Below are 15,461 nucleotides of genomic sequence, written 5' to 3' on the forward strand. Positions count from 1 at the left end.
CAGAGGTCTTCGGGGTGATTTGCAGCATTTATTTAGGATTTTCGTTCAATAATATTAATCATCCAATCATATTTTAGGACGCCACTATAGAGGTTTTTAATTCACACCTTTGGATCGATCTGTTTGCTATGTACATCATACCGCACTTCCACACACTGATGATAACTATCTTTATTTTCTCCGAGCAATTCAGTGATTTGTTCAAAAGTCTTCCCTCTTGTTTCGGGCAGGAATTTGGGTATTAAAACCATAGAAACGAGACACCATGTTGCATAGAACCAGAAACACCCATGTTCCCCCACATAGTGTATCAGATAAGGATAGATTTTGATACTAACAAACGAAGCGGCTGTACCGAGAAAACAAAACAGAGAAAACGCAGTTGGTTGTATTTTGGGATGCGTAATTTCAGCTGAAATCACATACGCGACAGGTCCCACTCCAAACGTGTAGCATCCCACGTGGAGACATATACACACGACAGGTAACCAGTTCGGGAAGAAATGTGTATCATCACCTAAGTGATACAAACCCAACAAACCCTGCGAGATAAACATACCCCCCATTGATAGCATTAAAAGAAGCTTGCGTGAAGTTTTCTCTAAAATCAAAGTTGTCATCCAAGATAATATGAGTTGTATTATTCCTACGATAACAGCTCCATTATCAGGTTCTATCAGAGTGGTACCAGAGTTTTTAATGATGGAGGATGTATAAGTTAACATAACTAAGATACCACAAAACTGAGAAACTATAAACAGCCATACGTTTATCATCAATGCATATGATCTCGCTCTACCTTCATATAAACTAGAGAGGGAAGTCGTGTTGGTATTTTTTTGGTAGGTCATGTTCTCCTCTAAATATACTAACTCTTCTTGGACTTTCATGTAGTTGTTATTCCTGAACCATAACAGAAACATTTCAGCTTGTTTTGTTTTGTTTTTCCTGTAAAGATAAACAGGTGATTCAGGGAAAAAATGGAATGCTGCAAGATATAAAAATGGAATTATGTTGCAGACAAGGGTGAAATTTCTCAATGATAAGATGGCTCCCAAAATGTACGAGATCGCTATGCCACCGTTGAAGAAAAACACCATGACGGAGGTGAGAGTACCTTTGTAGGAGGGTTCAGATATTTCGTTTAAGTAGAGTTGGATGGGTACTATGGCTCCTACACCACTCAAACCCAAGATAAACCTCCCTAAATACATGAGTTTCACTGATTTTGCTAGTGATATCAGTGTCCAACCCATGATAACCGGGAGTGCTAGAAGGCGGAGCGTGTTTTTCCGACCGATTTTCTCAGCCACAGAGCCCCAGAAGAGAATGCCAACTATGCATCCGATGAAGGTGACAGATGAGAGCCAGTTGATCTGGTCCGTGGTGAGTGGATCTCCATCTACGATCTGTGGTGGAGAGGATTCCAGTCCTATGGTTGCCGGAGACATCCATCCGATGCACATTCCGAACATCAGTTGCAACAGGCTCACTGTGAATCAGAAAAAAATGGTTGGTGAAAAGAATAGGGGGATTTACATCTACTATAATTTGAGGGGTGTTTCAAAAAGAATGACTTAATTTGGAACAGTTATATTTATTCTCAACCCTACAGAGACACACTTACTTCATGCTAACACAGTAGACACACTGGGGTGTTGAACACCCCAATTTAATAATGCATGTTTCTTTGAAAAATATAGAAAGAAGAAGTACATAGCCCATAATTATCATCTCTTAATAGTTTTTGTGCCAAGTGCATACAGAAATCGAAAGTAAAGCACTGCTTATCTAATACTAATTTTAGAAGTACGTATGTTCGCCTGAGTGTTGGAGCTCCTAATCTGGTTTGAAGGAATGACTTGATCATTGCCAATGACAACTTCATCAAAAACTCACGTCTCTTCATTTTATTATTTTTTACCTCAAGTTGTAGAGAATAATTGAAAGTGAGGTCTAAGATTCAAGTCGACGGTTTGGCATTTCTCTTAATGTTTAAATGTTTATATGTTGCGCATTTACGGCGAAACGCAGTAATAGATTTTCACGAAATTTGACAGGTATGTTCCTTTTTTAATTGCGCGTCGACGTATATACAAGGTTTTTTGAAATTTTGCATTTCAAGGAAAATATAAAAGTAAAAAGAGCCTCCTTCATACGCCAATATTGGAGTAAAAATCAGACTATAGAATATTATTCATCATGAATCAGCTGACAAGTGATTACACAGATGTGTGGAGAAGCCAGCAGTCTATTGCTGTATTTCCATAAGATCTCTAGTTTCAATCAGTTACTTGTGGATGAGAATACTGCGTGAGTTCTGCGTGTACTGCGAACAGTTCTACAGTTCAAAGAACTACTAGTTTGAGGGGTGTTTCAAAAAGAATGAAGAAATTTTGAAAAGTTATATTTATGAAAAAAAATGGTGCACACAAACCAATTTTATCAAAATACTCACAGAAGTATCAAGTTTATGATGATATATTATAAGTGTTGTATGTGCCCTCCTTTTGAGGCTCGGACGACATCTAGACGGTAGCCAAATTCATCCCAGACTGTTCGCAAGATGTCTTCTCGGACTGTTGCTACTGCATCAGTTATCCTGGTTTTTATCTCCTCAATATCATGTGCTAAGGGAGGAACATAAACACGATCTTAAACGTTGTTCCTCCCTTAGCACTTGATATTGAGGAGATAAAAACCAGGATAACTGATGCAGTAGCTACAGTCCAAGAAGACATCTTGCGAACAGTCTGGGATGAATTTGGCTACCGTCTAGATGTCGTCCGAGCCTCAAAAGGAGGGCACATAGAACACTTATAATACATCATCATAAACTTGATACTTCTGTGAGTAATTTGAAAAATTTGCAAAATTGATTTGTGTGTACCATTTTAATATTAATCTAACTGTTTAAAATTGGTTCATTCTTTTTGGATACTCGGTATAATCCACATTATTTACCTTATACAGTAAAGCCCTGCACACAATTATCGATTTTTGTGCGTACGATATTTTGCCGTCCTAATGAATTCCATCAGATTAAACGGAACTTGACAACATCGTCATTTTAAAATAATGTCTTCAATGTAATCGATTTTAAAAGGATGGCAAAATACGATGTGTTTATCTATAGTGAGGTCCACGTTTTAATGGCAGTGTTTGATTAGGAATGGCATTCCTATCCTTGTCTAACATTCAGCAAAGCTGATAGCACTATCTCTTTCTCGCTTTGCTCTGTTGCCAAATCATCTTTATGGAGTGGCCGTAGTCGAGTGGATCTGATGCTGACTTTATGATTCAGAGGCACGGGTTCAAATCCCGGCCCGGCAAGATATTTATCTCGGGCCACTCCCGTGTTCGGATGAACACGTTAAGCCGTCGGTCCCTAAAAAGCAGTCGTTAGGTCATGTCAGAGGCCCTGAAATTGATCAGTTGCGACCTGAAAACTCTGACACCAGACCTGAGCCAGCCAGGTCACTCGATATTATTATTATCTTTAAATAATGTAGAATTGATAATATTAACAAAATATTTCATCTTAATTATGAAAATTCATTATGAAATTATTGAAGAATGAAATTTCTTGCTTGATAAAATGTAATTAATTATTTCAAACGAGAATGAACCGTTAATATTACATTAATAAACCTGTACAAGCTACCGTCTATAGGAGGCATTGCCAAGACAGAGTATCGGCAACGTTGTTCTGCTATCTTTTTTCACTGCCTTCAACGTGGACCTCACTTTAGTGTGACTCATGGTGCCGGTTGCACAAAAGCCGGTTAAATTTTAATCGTGATTAATTCCACGAGAACCAATCACAAAAGCCGTCTTATCAAAAAGGCCTTATCTGATTGGTTCTCGTGAAATTAATCACGGTTAAAATTTGACCGGCTTTTGTGCAACCGGGCCATGGAGTTGGAACTTATTCGAATCTGTTTAGACTACTCAACGCATCCTATTGAGACATATATAGTGAATGCCTTTAATGAGATCTTGCGGTGGGTTTGAATGGGGCACAATTAGTGGCAGTAGAGACTGATAGTCAATGACATTCAGATTGCTAGGAGACTCAGGTTTGGAGATGTGAATGGAAGAGGAAGATGTGTGAGTGTGAGAAAGAGAGAGCGAGAGAGGGAGGGAGAGAGAGAGTGTGAGAGATTGATTGATTGATTGAGTAGGTACTTTATTTATGTAGATTACAATATATACTGGCTTATACACTTATATACAATAGCTTACAACACAGCAAAATTATAGATGAATTTACATAATATAGACTAAGAAAATAACTATTGAACTGTATATGATATGAAAAAGCAATTTGTAATATAATAACTATAAATAACTAGCTTCAGGCTCGCTTCGCTCGCCATATCCGTCTAGCCAGGGGGCTCCACCTGGATCGTCCAAGAATGAGATCAGCAGGCTCGCTTCGCTCGCCTGAATTTTTCATTTGAGCATTTTTATCATATGTTAGGACAATCCAGTCGGGGGTCCAGACTAAACGGCTGGCTAAACGGATATGGCGAGCGAAGCGAGCCTGACGGCTAGTAATAATATTTCCAGGATTTAAGTAGCAGTGCCCAATCAATTTTTCCGCGATAAATGCATTTAAATCTTCAACTTGGTGCCAACCTAACAAAGTCAACTCAACTTAATGCCAACCTGACAAAATTATTAATTTAGTTGCCAGTTAACAACTGTTTCGAAGAGGTACTCTATCTAGATTATAGTTCTATAGTAACATAATATGATATGGAAATTTCAATTATAATTAAGAGATTGGGAGAAGAAGAATATACATGCTAAAAGAGGAACTTTAAACCCTTAAAAACAACCCTTAGAGTTAAAATATTGCCAAAAGATTTCTTAGTGCGCCTTTAAAGGGCCAACTGAACATACCTACCAAATTGAACGTTTTTGGTCCGGTAGATTTTCAGTTATGCGAGTGAGTGAGTGATTGAGTGCCATTTCGCGTTTATATATATAGATAATCATATTGTTATGCATCTACATAAATTGGTGGAGCTTTGGACATACAGAGAGAGAGAGAAGAGAGAGAGAGAGTGAGTGTGATGAGTGATAGAGTGAGACAGGATCAGAGAGATGTGTGTGTGAGAGAGTGGGCGGTGAGACTGAGTAAACATGCTATAGTGAGGTCCACGTTATAATGGTAGTGGAAAAATATAGGAGAGCAGCGTTGCCGATTCTCTGCCTTGCCACTTCCTTCTATAGAGGATAGCTGATACCGGTATAATTATCTGATGTAATATTCTTGTCCAAACTGATCAATTATATTTCAATTTTACTCGGCAATAAAAAAAATTTCCAATATTTGAATAATCAATTCCAATGAATGAGATTCAGGGCTGGTTTCCGAGCTCGGGATTTAGCTGAGTTCTAGACTTTGAACAGCTGGAGTCGGAATATGGCTTTCCAAAACGGGGCGTAGTTGCAGTGAATAGTCTGTGAATAGTCAGTAAATGTCACAGCAAAATAATCTTCATTTTCTCATTTCTATAATTGAAAACGTTTTTCCTTTGGAAAATGAAACATTTCTAAATAATTTAAAATAGCTGAAACTTTACATTATTCTCTCTTATTACTTTCCTTGCCTATTACCATAGGTAAGGAAAGTATTGCTTTCCGAAAAAATTGAGACCCCAATTCTAAATTTCTGTACGTTTCAAGGTCCCCTGAGTCCAAAAAAGTTGTTTTTGGGTGTTGTGGTCTGTATGTGTGTGTGTGTGTGGTGTGTGTGTGTGTGTGTGTGTGTTGTGTGTGTGTGTGTGTGTGTGTGGTGTGTGTGTGGTGTGTGTGTGTGTGTGTGTGGTGTGGTGTGTGTGTGTGTGTGTGTGTGTGTGTGTGGTGGTGTTTTGTGTGTGTGTGTGTGTGGTGTGTGTGCATGGTGTGTGTGTGTGTGGTGTGTGTGTGTGTGTGTGTGTGTGTGTGTGTGTGTGTGTGTGTGTGTGTGTGTGTGTGTGTGTGTGTGTGTGTGTATGAGTGTATGTGCGTCTGTGTACACGATATCTCATCTCCCAATTAACGGAATGACTTGAAATGGAACTTAAGGTCCTTTTACTATAAGGATCCGACACGAACAATTTCGATCAAATGCAATTCAAGATGACGGCTAAAATGGCGAAAATGTTGTCAAAAACAGGTTTTTTCGTGATTTCCTCGGAAACGGCTCCAACGATTTTGATCAAATTCATACCTAAAATAGTCATCGATAAGCTCTATCAACTGTCACAAGTCCCATATATGTAAAAATTTCAGGAGCTCCGCCCCATCAATGCACATAGATTCCCAATTATCAGGCTTCAGATACAATTGAAACAAAGAAAATCAAGTGGAGTAGATTGAGCATGAAAATCTCTACAATTAATGTTCAGTAACATTTTCACCTAAAATTGAAAATAAGCTTTAAATTTAAGAAAATGTGATTATCCAATTGCAAATTAATGTTGATTCTATTTAATCTTCCACTATGAAGAGGTAGCAGACCTCATGTGTGTCTCCAGCGTTATTGCCCTGTCACCAGCTGGCTCAAATCTTTGAATACGGTAGTAGACTTGTGATGCGCGGGGACACTAGCGTCAGGTGATCAATTTTCATAACGGCAAGGAAAGTTGTGTGAGTGCGCCACACCAGATTTTTTTATTTTGTGTTCAATATCTAGTTTTTCGAAATTTAATTCAATAGGGACTACGACTATGCCCCGTTTCGGAAAGCCAATTTCCTGACTCTAGCTGTTTTAAGTCTAGAGGTGCGTACATATATACGCGCCGCGAACATGAGCAATTCACTTTTAATCAGGTGACACTATATCTGTATTTTCACAGAAACGGTAAGATACAGATATAAAAAGCTTGGCATCAGCTAATTAAAAGTGGATTGCTCATGTTCGCGGCGCGTAAATCTGTACGCACCTTAAAGACTTAGCTAAAACCCGAGCTCGGAAACCAGGCCTAAAGAGAAGGATAGCGCTATCTCCTTTGTTGAATGATAGACAAGGATAGCAACACCAATATTAATTGAGATTAAATGTTTCATGGAAAAGTGATATTTCTACATTGTTGAAAAACCATCAGGCAACATAGCAGAGCTGGAAAAGGATATCGCTATCTACTCAGTTGAATGATAGACAAGGATAGCAACACTAATGTTAAATGAGATTGAATGTACCATGGAAAAGTTTTATTTCTCTATTGTTGGAAAACCATCAGGCAACATAGCAGAGGTGGAATAGGATAGCGCTATCTCCTTTGTTGAATGATAGACAAGGATAGCAACACCAATGTTAATCAATACTGCCTTGGACCTCATGTAGCTGCTTCGGTACCTGGTTTCATAATCCACATTCGATTATGCCTATACAGTAGTCCACACAACTCACGCCTAATTGCGTTGCATCTGGATTAATTGGAATTGAGTAATGTACTGGAGATGGATATGCGCATGCGCGGGGAACATTACTGTGGTTGGTGGTTGAAGATGAAAGCAGTGTAGTTAAGCCTGGATTTCATTAGTAGAGTTAGTAGTAGAGCTCCCTGGGCAAGTACTAACTATCTTTAGAACTCTCCCAATGGAAACATTCATGGTAGAGTAGATTCATGGTTGAGTATTAGCAGAGAAAACTCCTATAATTCTGTAATTCTGTGGTATTAGTTTTTAGTAGAGTATAGTGGGATAGTACTCTACCACTTGCCTTCCCCCACCACCGCTTCTCACTCTACTCTACCACTACCATGCTAATGAAAACAGTCTCGAGCTAGTAGAGTAGAGTCGTAGAGTCGACATTTTAATGGCTCCGTGAACTTGTAGTGCAGAAGTCCGAAAAAAATTGATAAACTACGAATTTTGTGTCGGCAGAATATCCAGAAATTTAATTTTGTACAAGCACCGTTTTTTACAAGTTCACGGAGCTCATTTTAAAGGTTAGTTCTGTTCACTAGACAACACACTTCATCTACTATTCTAAATTGTAGTGAAAACAGTTACTGGACTAAGTAAGTAGAGTAGAGTTAGCTAGGTAGAGTTAGTATGCCAGTTACTCGATATACTAGTGAAAACAGGCATTATATACAGAGTGATTCTTAATTATGGTAAAATAATTTAATACGTGATAGTACAGGTAAAAATAAGAAAAAAAATGTCTCATAAACATATATCCAAAACGCTTCATTAGCGAGCGGGTGAAGATTTCGCCGGAATTCAGTTCCTCTGGTGAAATACACCGATGCTGAATTGTTTGGCGACTAGTTCTTGGAAAACTGCTGGATTCTTATGGAAAAATATCTGAAAAATTGAATAAAACTAGTCTGGAAGCTGTAGTGAGAGTAGTTTTTGAGAAAACAGTTGAAATATGCAAAAAATCTAAGTAGAAAAACACAGACTTCTACGTTTGATGCCTTATAACTTCTTTAATGACCAGTAAACAAATGATTTCTCGCAATAAAAATTGTAGAGAATTTAATTCTGAGAAGAATCATGTAGGCTGTGTAAACTAAATTGAATAAAAGTTGAATAAAATGTATTATTATGTAGTACATTACACCACAAAAATTTGCTGTTTTATGAGGAAATAGCTAATAACTCATAGGTTGTAGCTGATTGCAAATAAAATATTCGTTTTTTTATGAAAAGTTTGATTTATATGAATGTAAAATATCTAAATGACATTTAACTTTACCAAAAGACTAAAGATGATGTTCAAAGTGACCTCCGTTGTTCTGAATGCATATGTGCAGACGTCTTTTCATCGATGTCGGACCCGTTCAAACATTCCAGGAGTCTGCTTTTCATTTCTATTCCGTTCAAAATCCTTGATCGGAGTTCTTGAATGGTATCAATCGGAGTATTGTATACCAAAGTTTTCAAGTGTCCCCAAAGATAAAAATCCAAAGGATTTAAGTCTAGTGACCTAGCTGGCCATGGTACTGGCCCACCTCGGCCTATCCATTGATTTGGAAAGCTGTGATTCAGGTGTTCACGAACAGCAACACTGAAGTGTGCTGGAGCTCCATCATGCATAAACCAAATGTTTTGGCGCAACTGAAAGGTACATCTTCAGATAAGATGAATAGCTCCTCTCTCAAAAAGTTTAAGTAGATTATGTCATTAAGCCTGGGAGGAAGCTCGAACAGAAGTAGATGATCTCCTATGATTCCTGCCCAAATGTTTACTGAAAACTGATGTTGTGGACGATTAGGATTGATGGCATGAGGATTCTCATCTGCCCAAATATGTTGGTTGTGTACGTTAACGATAGCTGTTCTTGTAAAGTGTGCCTTGTCGGTAAATAAAACGGTTGTTAAAAAGTGTTTCTAAAAACCATCGGCAAATACCAGCACGGGGAATACAGTCTCGTGGCAATAGAGTATGAACTTCTGGAGGTGGTATGGATGTAATTGTTGCTCTTTCAGTATCCTCCAAATAATAGATTGATTGACATTAAACTGCACTGACAAAAAACACAGCGCGGTACAGTAGGCATAACTTATAGTTTGTTGTTTTGTTCAACAGTGAGCTAAAATAACTTTCAGCTGATAATTTCTTTTGAATATTTTCTTATTTAAAACAAAATAAATCAGCTGTTTTGGAACAGCTGTTATTTGAATCCATGTTTTATTTGCAATCAGCTATAACCTATGAGTTATTAGTTCTCTCCTCATAAAACAGCAAATTTTTGTGGTGTAACGTACTACATAAGAATACATTTTATTCAAATTTAGTTCACACAGCTCACATGATTCTTCTCAGAATTAATTCTCTACAATTTTTATTGCGAAAAATTATTTGTTTACTGGTCATTAAAGAAAGTTATTAGGCATCAAACGTAGAAGTCTGTGTTTTTCTAATTAGATTTTTTGCATATTTCAACTTCTTTCTCAAAAACTACTCACACTACAGCATCCAGACTAGTTTTATTCAATTTTTCTGATATTTTTCCATATGAATCCAGCATAAATTTTCCAAGATCTAGTCGCCAAACAATTCAGAATCGGTGTAAGTCACCAGAGGAACTGAATTCCGGGCGAAATCTTGATTCTGTATAGCTCGCTAATGAAGCGTTTATGGATATTATATGTTTATAAGAACTTTTTTTCTTATTTCTACCTCTACAATCACGTATCAAATTATTTCACCATAATAAGAATCACCCTGTATATTGAGATAAACGATGTATAATGTTGACGGTAATAAGTCTTATCATTTAGAAAAGATAGTAAATGCTTTATTTTCTCGATTTTCATATTGAATATCTATTTAGTACCTACTGAGTGTATATATTATTATGTATTGATCATTCTATTGATCAGTATTGATCATTATATATTGAGTATTCTAGACATGCTGATGCAGATCACTAATACGAAAATCTGGTGTGGTACACACACACACAACTTTCCTTGCTCATATTTGAAACTACGATCAGACTTCTGTATAATATGTTTATATATAATTGTTTTCAGAGTACTTTTTCCTTTGTGTAAACTGTGAAATTCGATGATTTTTTTAGTCGTCATTTTTTTAAAGTCGTCTAAACAGCTGTTCTACATATGAATAACTCGACTTTGTGTTCTTTTTATGAACTGCACTACCTACCTACCTCATGCACGAGAAGGAGGTTACTAAGTTTATTTCTTAAGGATGGGGTGGACCCCCCATTAGTTTCCCAGAAAGGAGACTCATGCCAGTTGATAGAGCTGATAAATAACTATACAGGGTATGAATTTGAAATGAATCGGTCAAGTTACTCTTGAGAAAATCGTGGAAAACATGGTTTTTTAGTAATTATCCGCCATTTTTCTTAAGAATATTACGGAGCTCCTGCAATTTTCCCAGAAATGAGACTCATGTCAGTTGATAGGGCTTATAAATAGCTATCCATGGTATGAATTTGAAGAAAATCGTTAGAGCCGTTTTCGAGGAAACCGTGAAAAACATGGTTTTTTAGTAATTATCCGCCATTTTTTCCGCATTTTGAATTGAATTTCTTATTGTCGGATCCTCATGGTATAAGGACCTCAAGTTTGAAATTTCAAGTCAATCAGTTAATTTGTAATGGAGTTATCGTGTTCACAGACATACACACATACACACACACACATACACACACACACACATACAGACCAACACCCAAAAATCATGTTTTTGGACTCAGGGAACCTTGAAACGTATAGAAGACTTGAAATTAGGGTACCTTAATTTTTTTTGGAAAGCAATACTTTCCTTACCTATGGTAGTTGGCAAGGAAAGTAAAAAGAGCATGGACGGAAATATGAGTATTAATGAAATTTTACTATCATTATTATCATTAAATGAGGAAAGGATTCCAACCAAGAATGATGGTATACCGTGGAAAGGATGGGAAAGTGGTTAGTGAAGAAAGCATGATGGATAGATGGGCGGAATATTTTGAGGAGACTCTGAACCGTGCACATATTGAAGATATTGATGAGGATGAAATACAAGTACAAATAGAAAACGATGTTACTAATCCTCCAACAATCCAAGAGATAATGCAGGTGGCAAAACAAATGAAAAATGATAAGGCACCAGGAGAGGATGCTATCATGGCAGAAATGATCAAAGAAGGAGGACAAACTCTTTTCGAAAGTTTGCATTACCTGATAGGTCTAATATGGAGAGAGGAAGTGATGCCTGAAGAATGGAGAGGGGGTATTATTCATCCGATTTTCAAGGGAGGAGACAAAATGGAGTGCCAGAATTATAGAGGGATTACCCTATTGAATGTTGTATATAAGATTTTCTCTGCAATCATAAGAAATAGACTGGAGCCATATTCAGAAAATATACTTGGTGAATACCAGTGTGGCTTTCGCAGAGATAGGGGTACAACTGACCAGATTTTGTAATAAAACAAATAATAGAAAATTTCTATGAGCACGGAATAGATGTGCACTGCCTTTTCATTGATTTTAAGCAAGCCTTTGATAGTCTCATCAGGCCAAGCTGTGTCAGATACTCAAGAGTTTTGGTATTCCGAGTAAGCTTGTTAACCTCATCACAATGATAATGGCTGCTACTACAGCCAAAGTGAAGATGGGAAATAGGCTGAGCAGAAGCTTTCATTTTAATGCTGGTGTAAAGCAGGGTGATGGGCTCTCAGCAGTACTGTTCGACATTGCTCTCCAGAAAGCTATTGAAAGGGTGGATCAGAGAGGTACCATATTCAACAAGATGCATCAAGTATGTGCATATGCGGATGACGTGGTAATAATGGCTAGAAGTGTGGCATGCTTGAAAGAAGTTTATAAAATCCTGGAAATTGAAGCACGAAAAGTCGGACTGGTTGTAAATGAGAACAAGAGTAAATATCTGTGTGTGTCAGCAATCAAGTCCAGAGTACCAAGAAATATCTACGTGAATAACAAAAAGTTTGCAGGTGTAGAGAACTTCAAGTATCTAGGATGCCCAATAAATGCCACAGGTAATAATGCTTTTATAAAAGAAAGGATTCAAGCAGCTAATAGGGCCTACTATGCCAATGTTAGATTATTTAAAAGTAAGTGGTCGGCAGGAGCACCAAGATAACAATATATAGAACATTGGTGCGTCCAGTGGCAACATATGCGGCAGAAACTTGGGTGATGAATATGGCTGACGAAAATGCATTAAAAATCTTTGAAAGATCCATACTAAGAAGAATTTACGGTCCCGTTCAGATTAATGAGCAGCAATGGCGAATAAGAAAAAATGAGGAAATAGAAGCATTAATAAAAGGAGAAAATATAGTACGCTTCATTAAAGCCAAAGAATAAGGTGGTTGGGGCATGTGATGAGGATGAGTGAGGCTAGAATGCCGAAAATAGTTTTTAATAGCAAGTTGCACAGCAGAAGAAAGAAAGGTAGCCAAGGAACAGGTGGGTGGACCAAGTGATGGATTACCTGAGAAAGATGAGGGTAAGAGGATGGAAGGAAAGAGCCATGAACAGAGAAGAATGGAGGTGTGTTGTGAAGGAGGCCAGAGCTCACCTAGGGCTGTAGCGCCGGATAAAGAAAGAAGAAGATTATCATTAAAAGAGAATCCCAATTGAATGCTGTTAATCCCCCCGAAGATTTATGCTACTGCAATAAATTATTGACAACAGGTAAACAGCTAGATGGACATTCGATGAGCGCTACTATTCAATATTGCAGTAGCAGAAGTCTTCGGGGTGAATTGCAGCATTTGATTTGGATTTTCGTTTAATAATAATAATTAATCCATTAGCATTTGAATAATTGCAATATCATAGTAATTTCCATCTGTTATACTATCATGAAAAGAGGCATAGCCTACATTTACTTTTGCAGGGTTACCTGGTAGTCCAAATTAAAAGAAATAGTACTTGTTGAATTAAATAAAGCTATATCGAAAAGCCCTGAAATAATGCTGCATGAATGATGAAATAAATATAAAAGATAACTTGAATCACATAATATAGTGAGGTCCACGTTATAATGGCAGTGGAGAAAGATAGGAGGACAGTGTTGCCGATCCTACGTCTTGTTAATGCCTTTTATAGACGTGAGCTGATACGGTCTATTCATGTTATTATTAACATTAGATAAGCAGACTAAAAGATCGTCAAAAACCACAGATTTATTGAACATTAGAAAGACCGGTTCGGTTGTTACACCATTGTCAATCTCTGATAAACTAAAACTAAATACGAGAGCAGCAGAATTTTTACTAGTAGGCGAGTCAAGGGCATGAACGCCTGCCATTGGCCCAGCTAGACAGTCTCCTCCCACTTAACGGTGTAACAGAAATGTCACAAAATGGCGACATAAGCAACAGACTCGCCATGATAACAAAATTTGTTTTCAGTACAAAATAATAACCAAGAAAAGAAATATGTGAATAGAAAAACGATTGACTTATCAACTTGAATGAAAAAGACTAAGAAATTGTCAAAAACCACAGATTTATTGATAATTAGAAAGACCGGTTTCGGTTATTACACCATTGTCAATCTCTGATAAACAGAATAACCGAAACCGGTCTTTCTAAGTATCAATAAATCTGTGGTTTTTGACAATATCTTTGTCTTTTTCATTCAATAATATGAATAATTACCACAATATCAACTTCTCAACTACACAAAAAGACTTATTAACTGTTCATTCTAGTTTAAAATAATAAATTATATTTATCGAGCAATAAATTATATTTCAAAATAATTTCATAATTAAGATGAGATATCATGTTAATTAATTATCAATTCTACATTGTTAGAAAACGATCTGGCAACAGAGCAAAGCTAGAAAGAGATAGCGCTATCCGTTTTATTGAATGATAGACAAGGATAGCAATACCATTGCTAATTAAACACTACTATTATAACGTGGACCTCACTATATACATATACATATATATAGTGAGCCAGCCAGGTCACTCGATATTATTATTATTATTATTTATATACATATACATGTACATACCTACACACGCCGCACAATATGGCCGAAATCTGCATGATTCCAGTTTTCTCAAATTTTCCTTGCACATGATTGACGAGTTGACTAGTTGTTCGAATAATTGACTCCTGTTTTGAATTATTCATCTATGTAAGCTGGATGGCCACGTTGCTTGAACAAGAAGTATCTGGTATGTTTCATTTAGAAATTGCCACTGCACTGTCTCACGGAAATACGGCATCTGTGAATGAATAAATTAATCAATATAATTTTGTGTTTGGGAAGTGCTCGCAAAAAAAACAATCAATTGAAAGAGTGATAGTAATTATCAAAATTTGAGAGAGGAATAGCACAAGGTTATCTTATTTTCTCTCTCCCTATCATTTCGATGATGTATTTATTGTATGAAGTAATAAAGAATTATTGAAAGTGAACTGAAATATTTCCGTGTTTGGAAAGTTTTCACAAAAAACAAAACAAATAATCTAAAGTTTGATGGGTTGAAGTGTTTTGTTGCATTGAATTGGAGAGTAATGATAAGAAGCTACTTTTATTACAGCTATGCAGTGCTATATTTGGTTCCTACTTGAACACTAGTATTGAGTTATGAAGAGTGCATAATAACAACAACACAGGTAAAGTAGATCGATAAAGAAAATGAACCTAGAAATATATCACTCCATAATACCTACAATATGTTATGAAAAATGCATTGCTGATGCAAAATAACAGAAATCTTGTGTGGCGCACTCACACTACTTTCCTTGCTCATATTTGAAACTACGATCAGACTTCTGTATATGTGTATATATATCTAATTGTTTTCAGAGTACTTTTTCTTTGTGTGGATTGTGAAATTCGATGATTTTTTCAGTCGTCATTTTTTTAAAGTCGTCAAAACAGCTGTCCTACAGATGAAATATCTCGACTATGTGTTCTTTTTATGAACTGCGCTACCTACCTACCTCATGCACGAGAAGGAGGTTACTAAGTCCATTTCCCAAGGATGGGGTGGACCCCCC

At 36.9% G+C, this 15,461-nt stretch overlaps 1 protein-coding gene across 1 annotated transcript; it reads right to left on the reverse strand.

Annotated features, from left to right (window-relative positions):
• Nucleotides 1–70: 70 nt before the first annotated feature.
• LOC120351529 (facilitated trehalose transporter Tret1-like) lies at nucleotides 71–14,687 on the reverse strand. Its single transcript, XM_039429292.1, has 2 exons — nucleotides 14,464–14,687; nucleotides 71–1,492 (listed from the first exon to the last, which is right to left on the reverse strand). The coding sequence occupies exons 1-2, from the start codon at nucleotides 14,528–14,530 to the stop codon at nucleotides 102–104; spliced, it is 1,458 nt and encodes a 485-aa protein (XP_039285226.1). The 5' UTR covers nucleotides 14,531–14,687; the 3' UTR covers nucleotides 71–101.
• Nucleotides 14,688–15,461: the final 774 nt, after the last annotated feature.

Source organism: Nilaparvata lugens, chromosome 5 (assembly GCF_014356525.2).
Source record: "Nilaparvata lugens isolate BPH chromosome 5, ASM1435652v1, whole genome shotgun sequence".
In the NCBI taxonomy this organism is placed as follows: Eukaryota; Metazoa; Arthropoda; class Insecta; order Hemiptera; family Delphacidae; genus Nilaparvata; species Nilaparvata lugens.

What these genes read in the sequence shown, in the direction of transcription:
- LOC120351529 (XM_039429292.1), bottom strand. Translation starts at nt 14,530, where the DNA reads ATGTGCAAGGAAAATTTGAGAAAACTGGAATCATGCAGATTTCGGCCA. An exon ending in ATATTGTGCGGCGTGTGTAG is followed by an intron (nt 1,493 to 14,463) that starts GTATGTACATGT and finishes TCTGATTCACAG; the next exon opens with TGAGCCTGTTGCAACTGATG.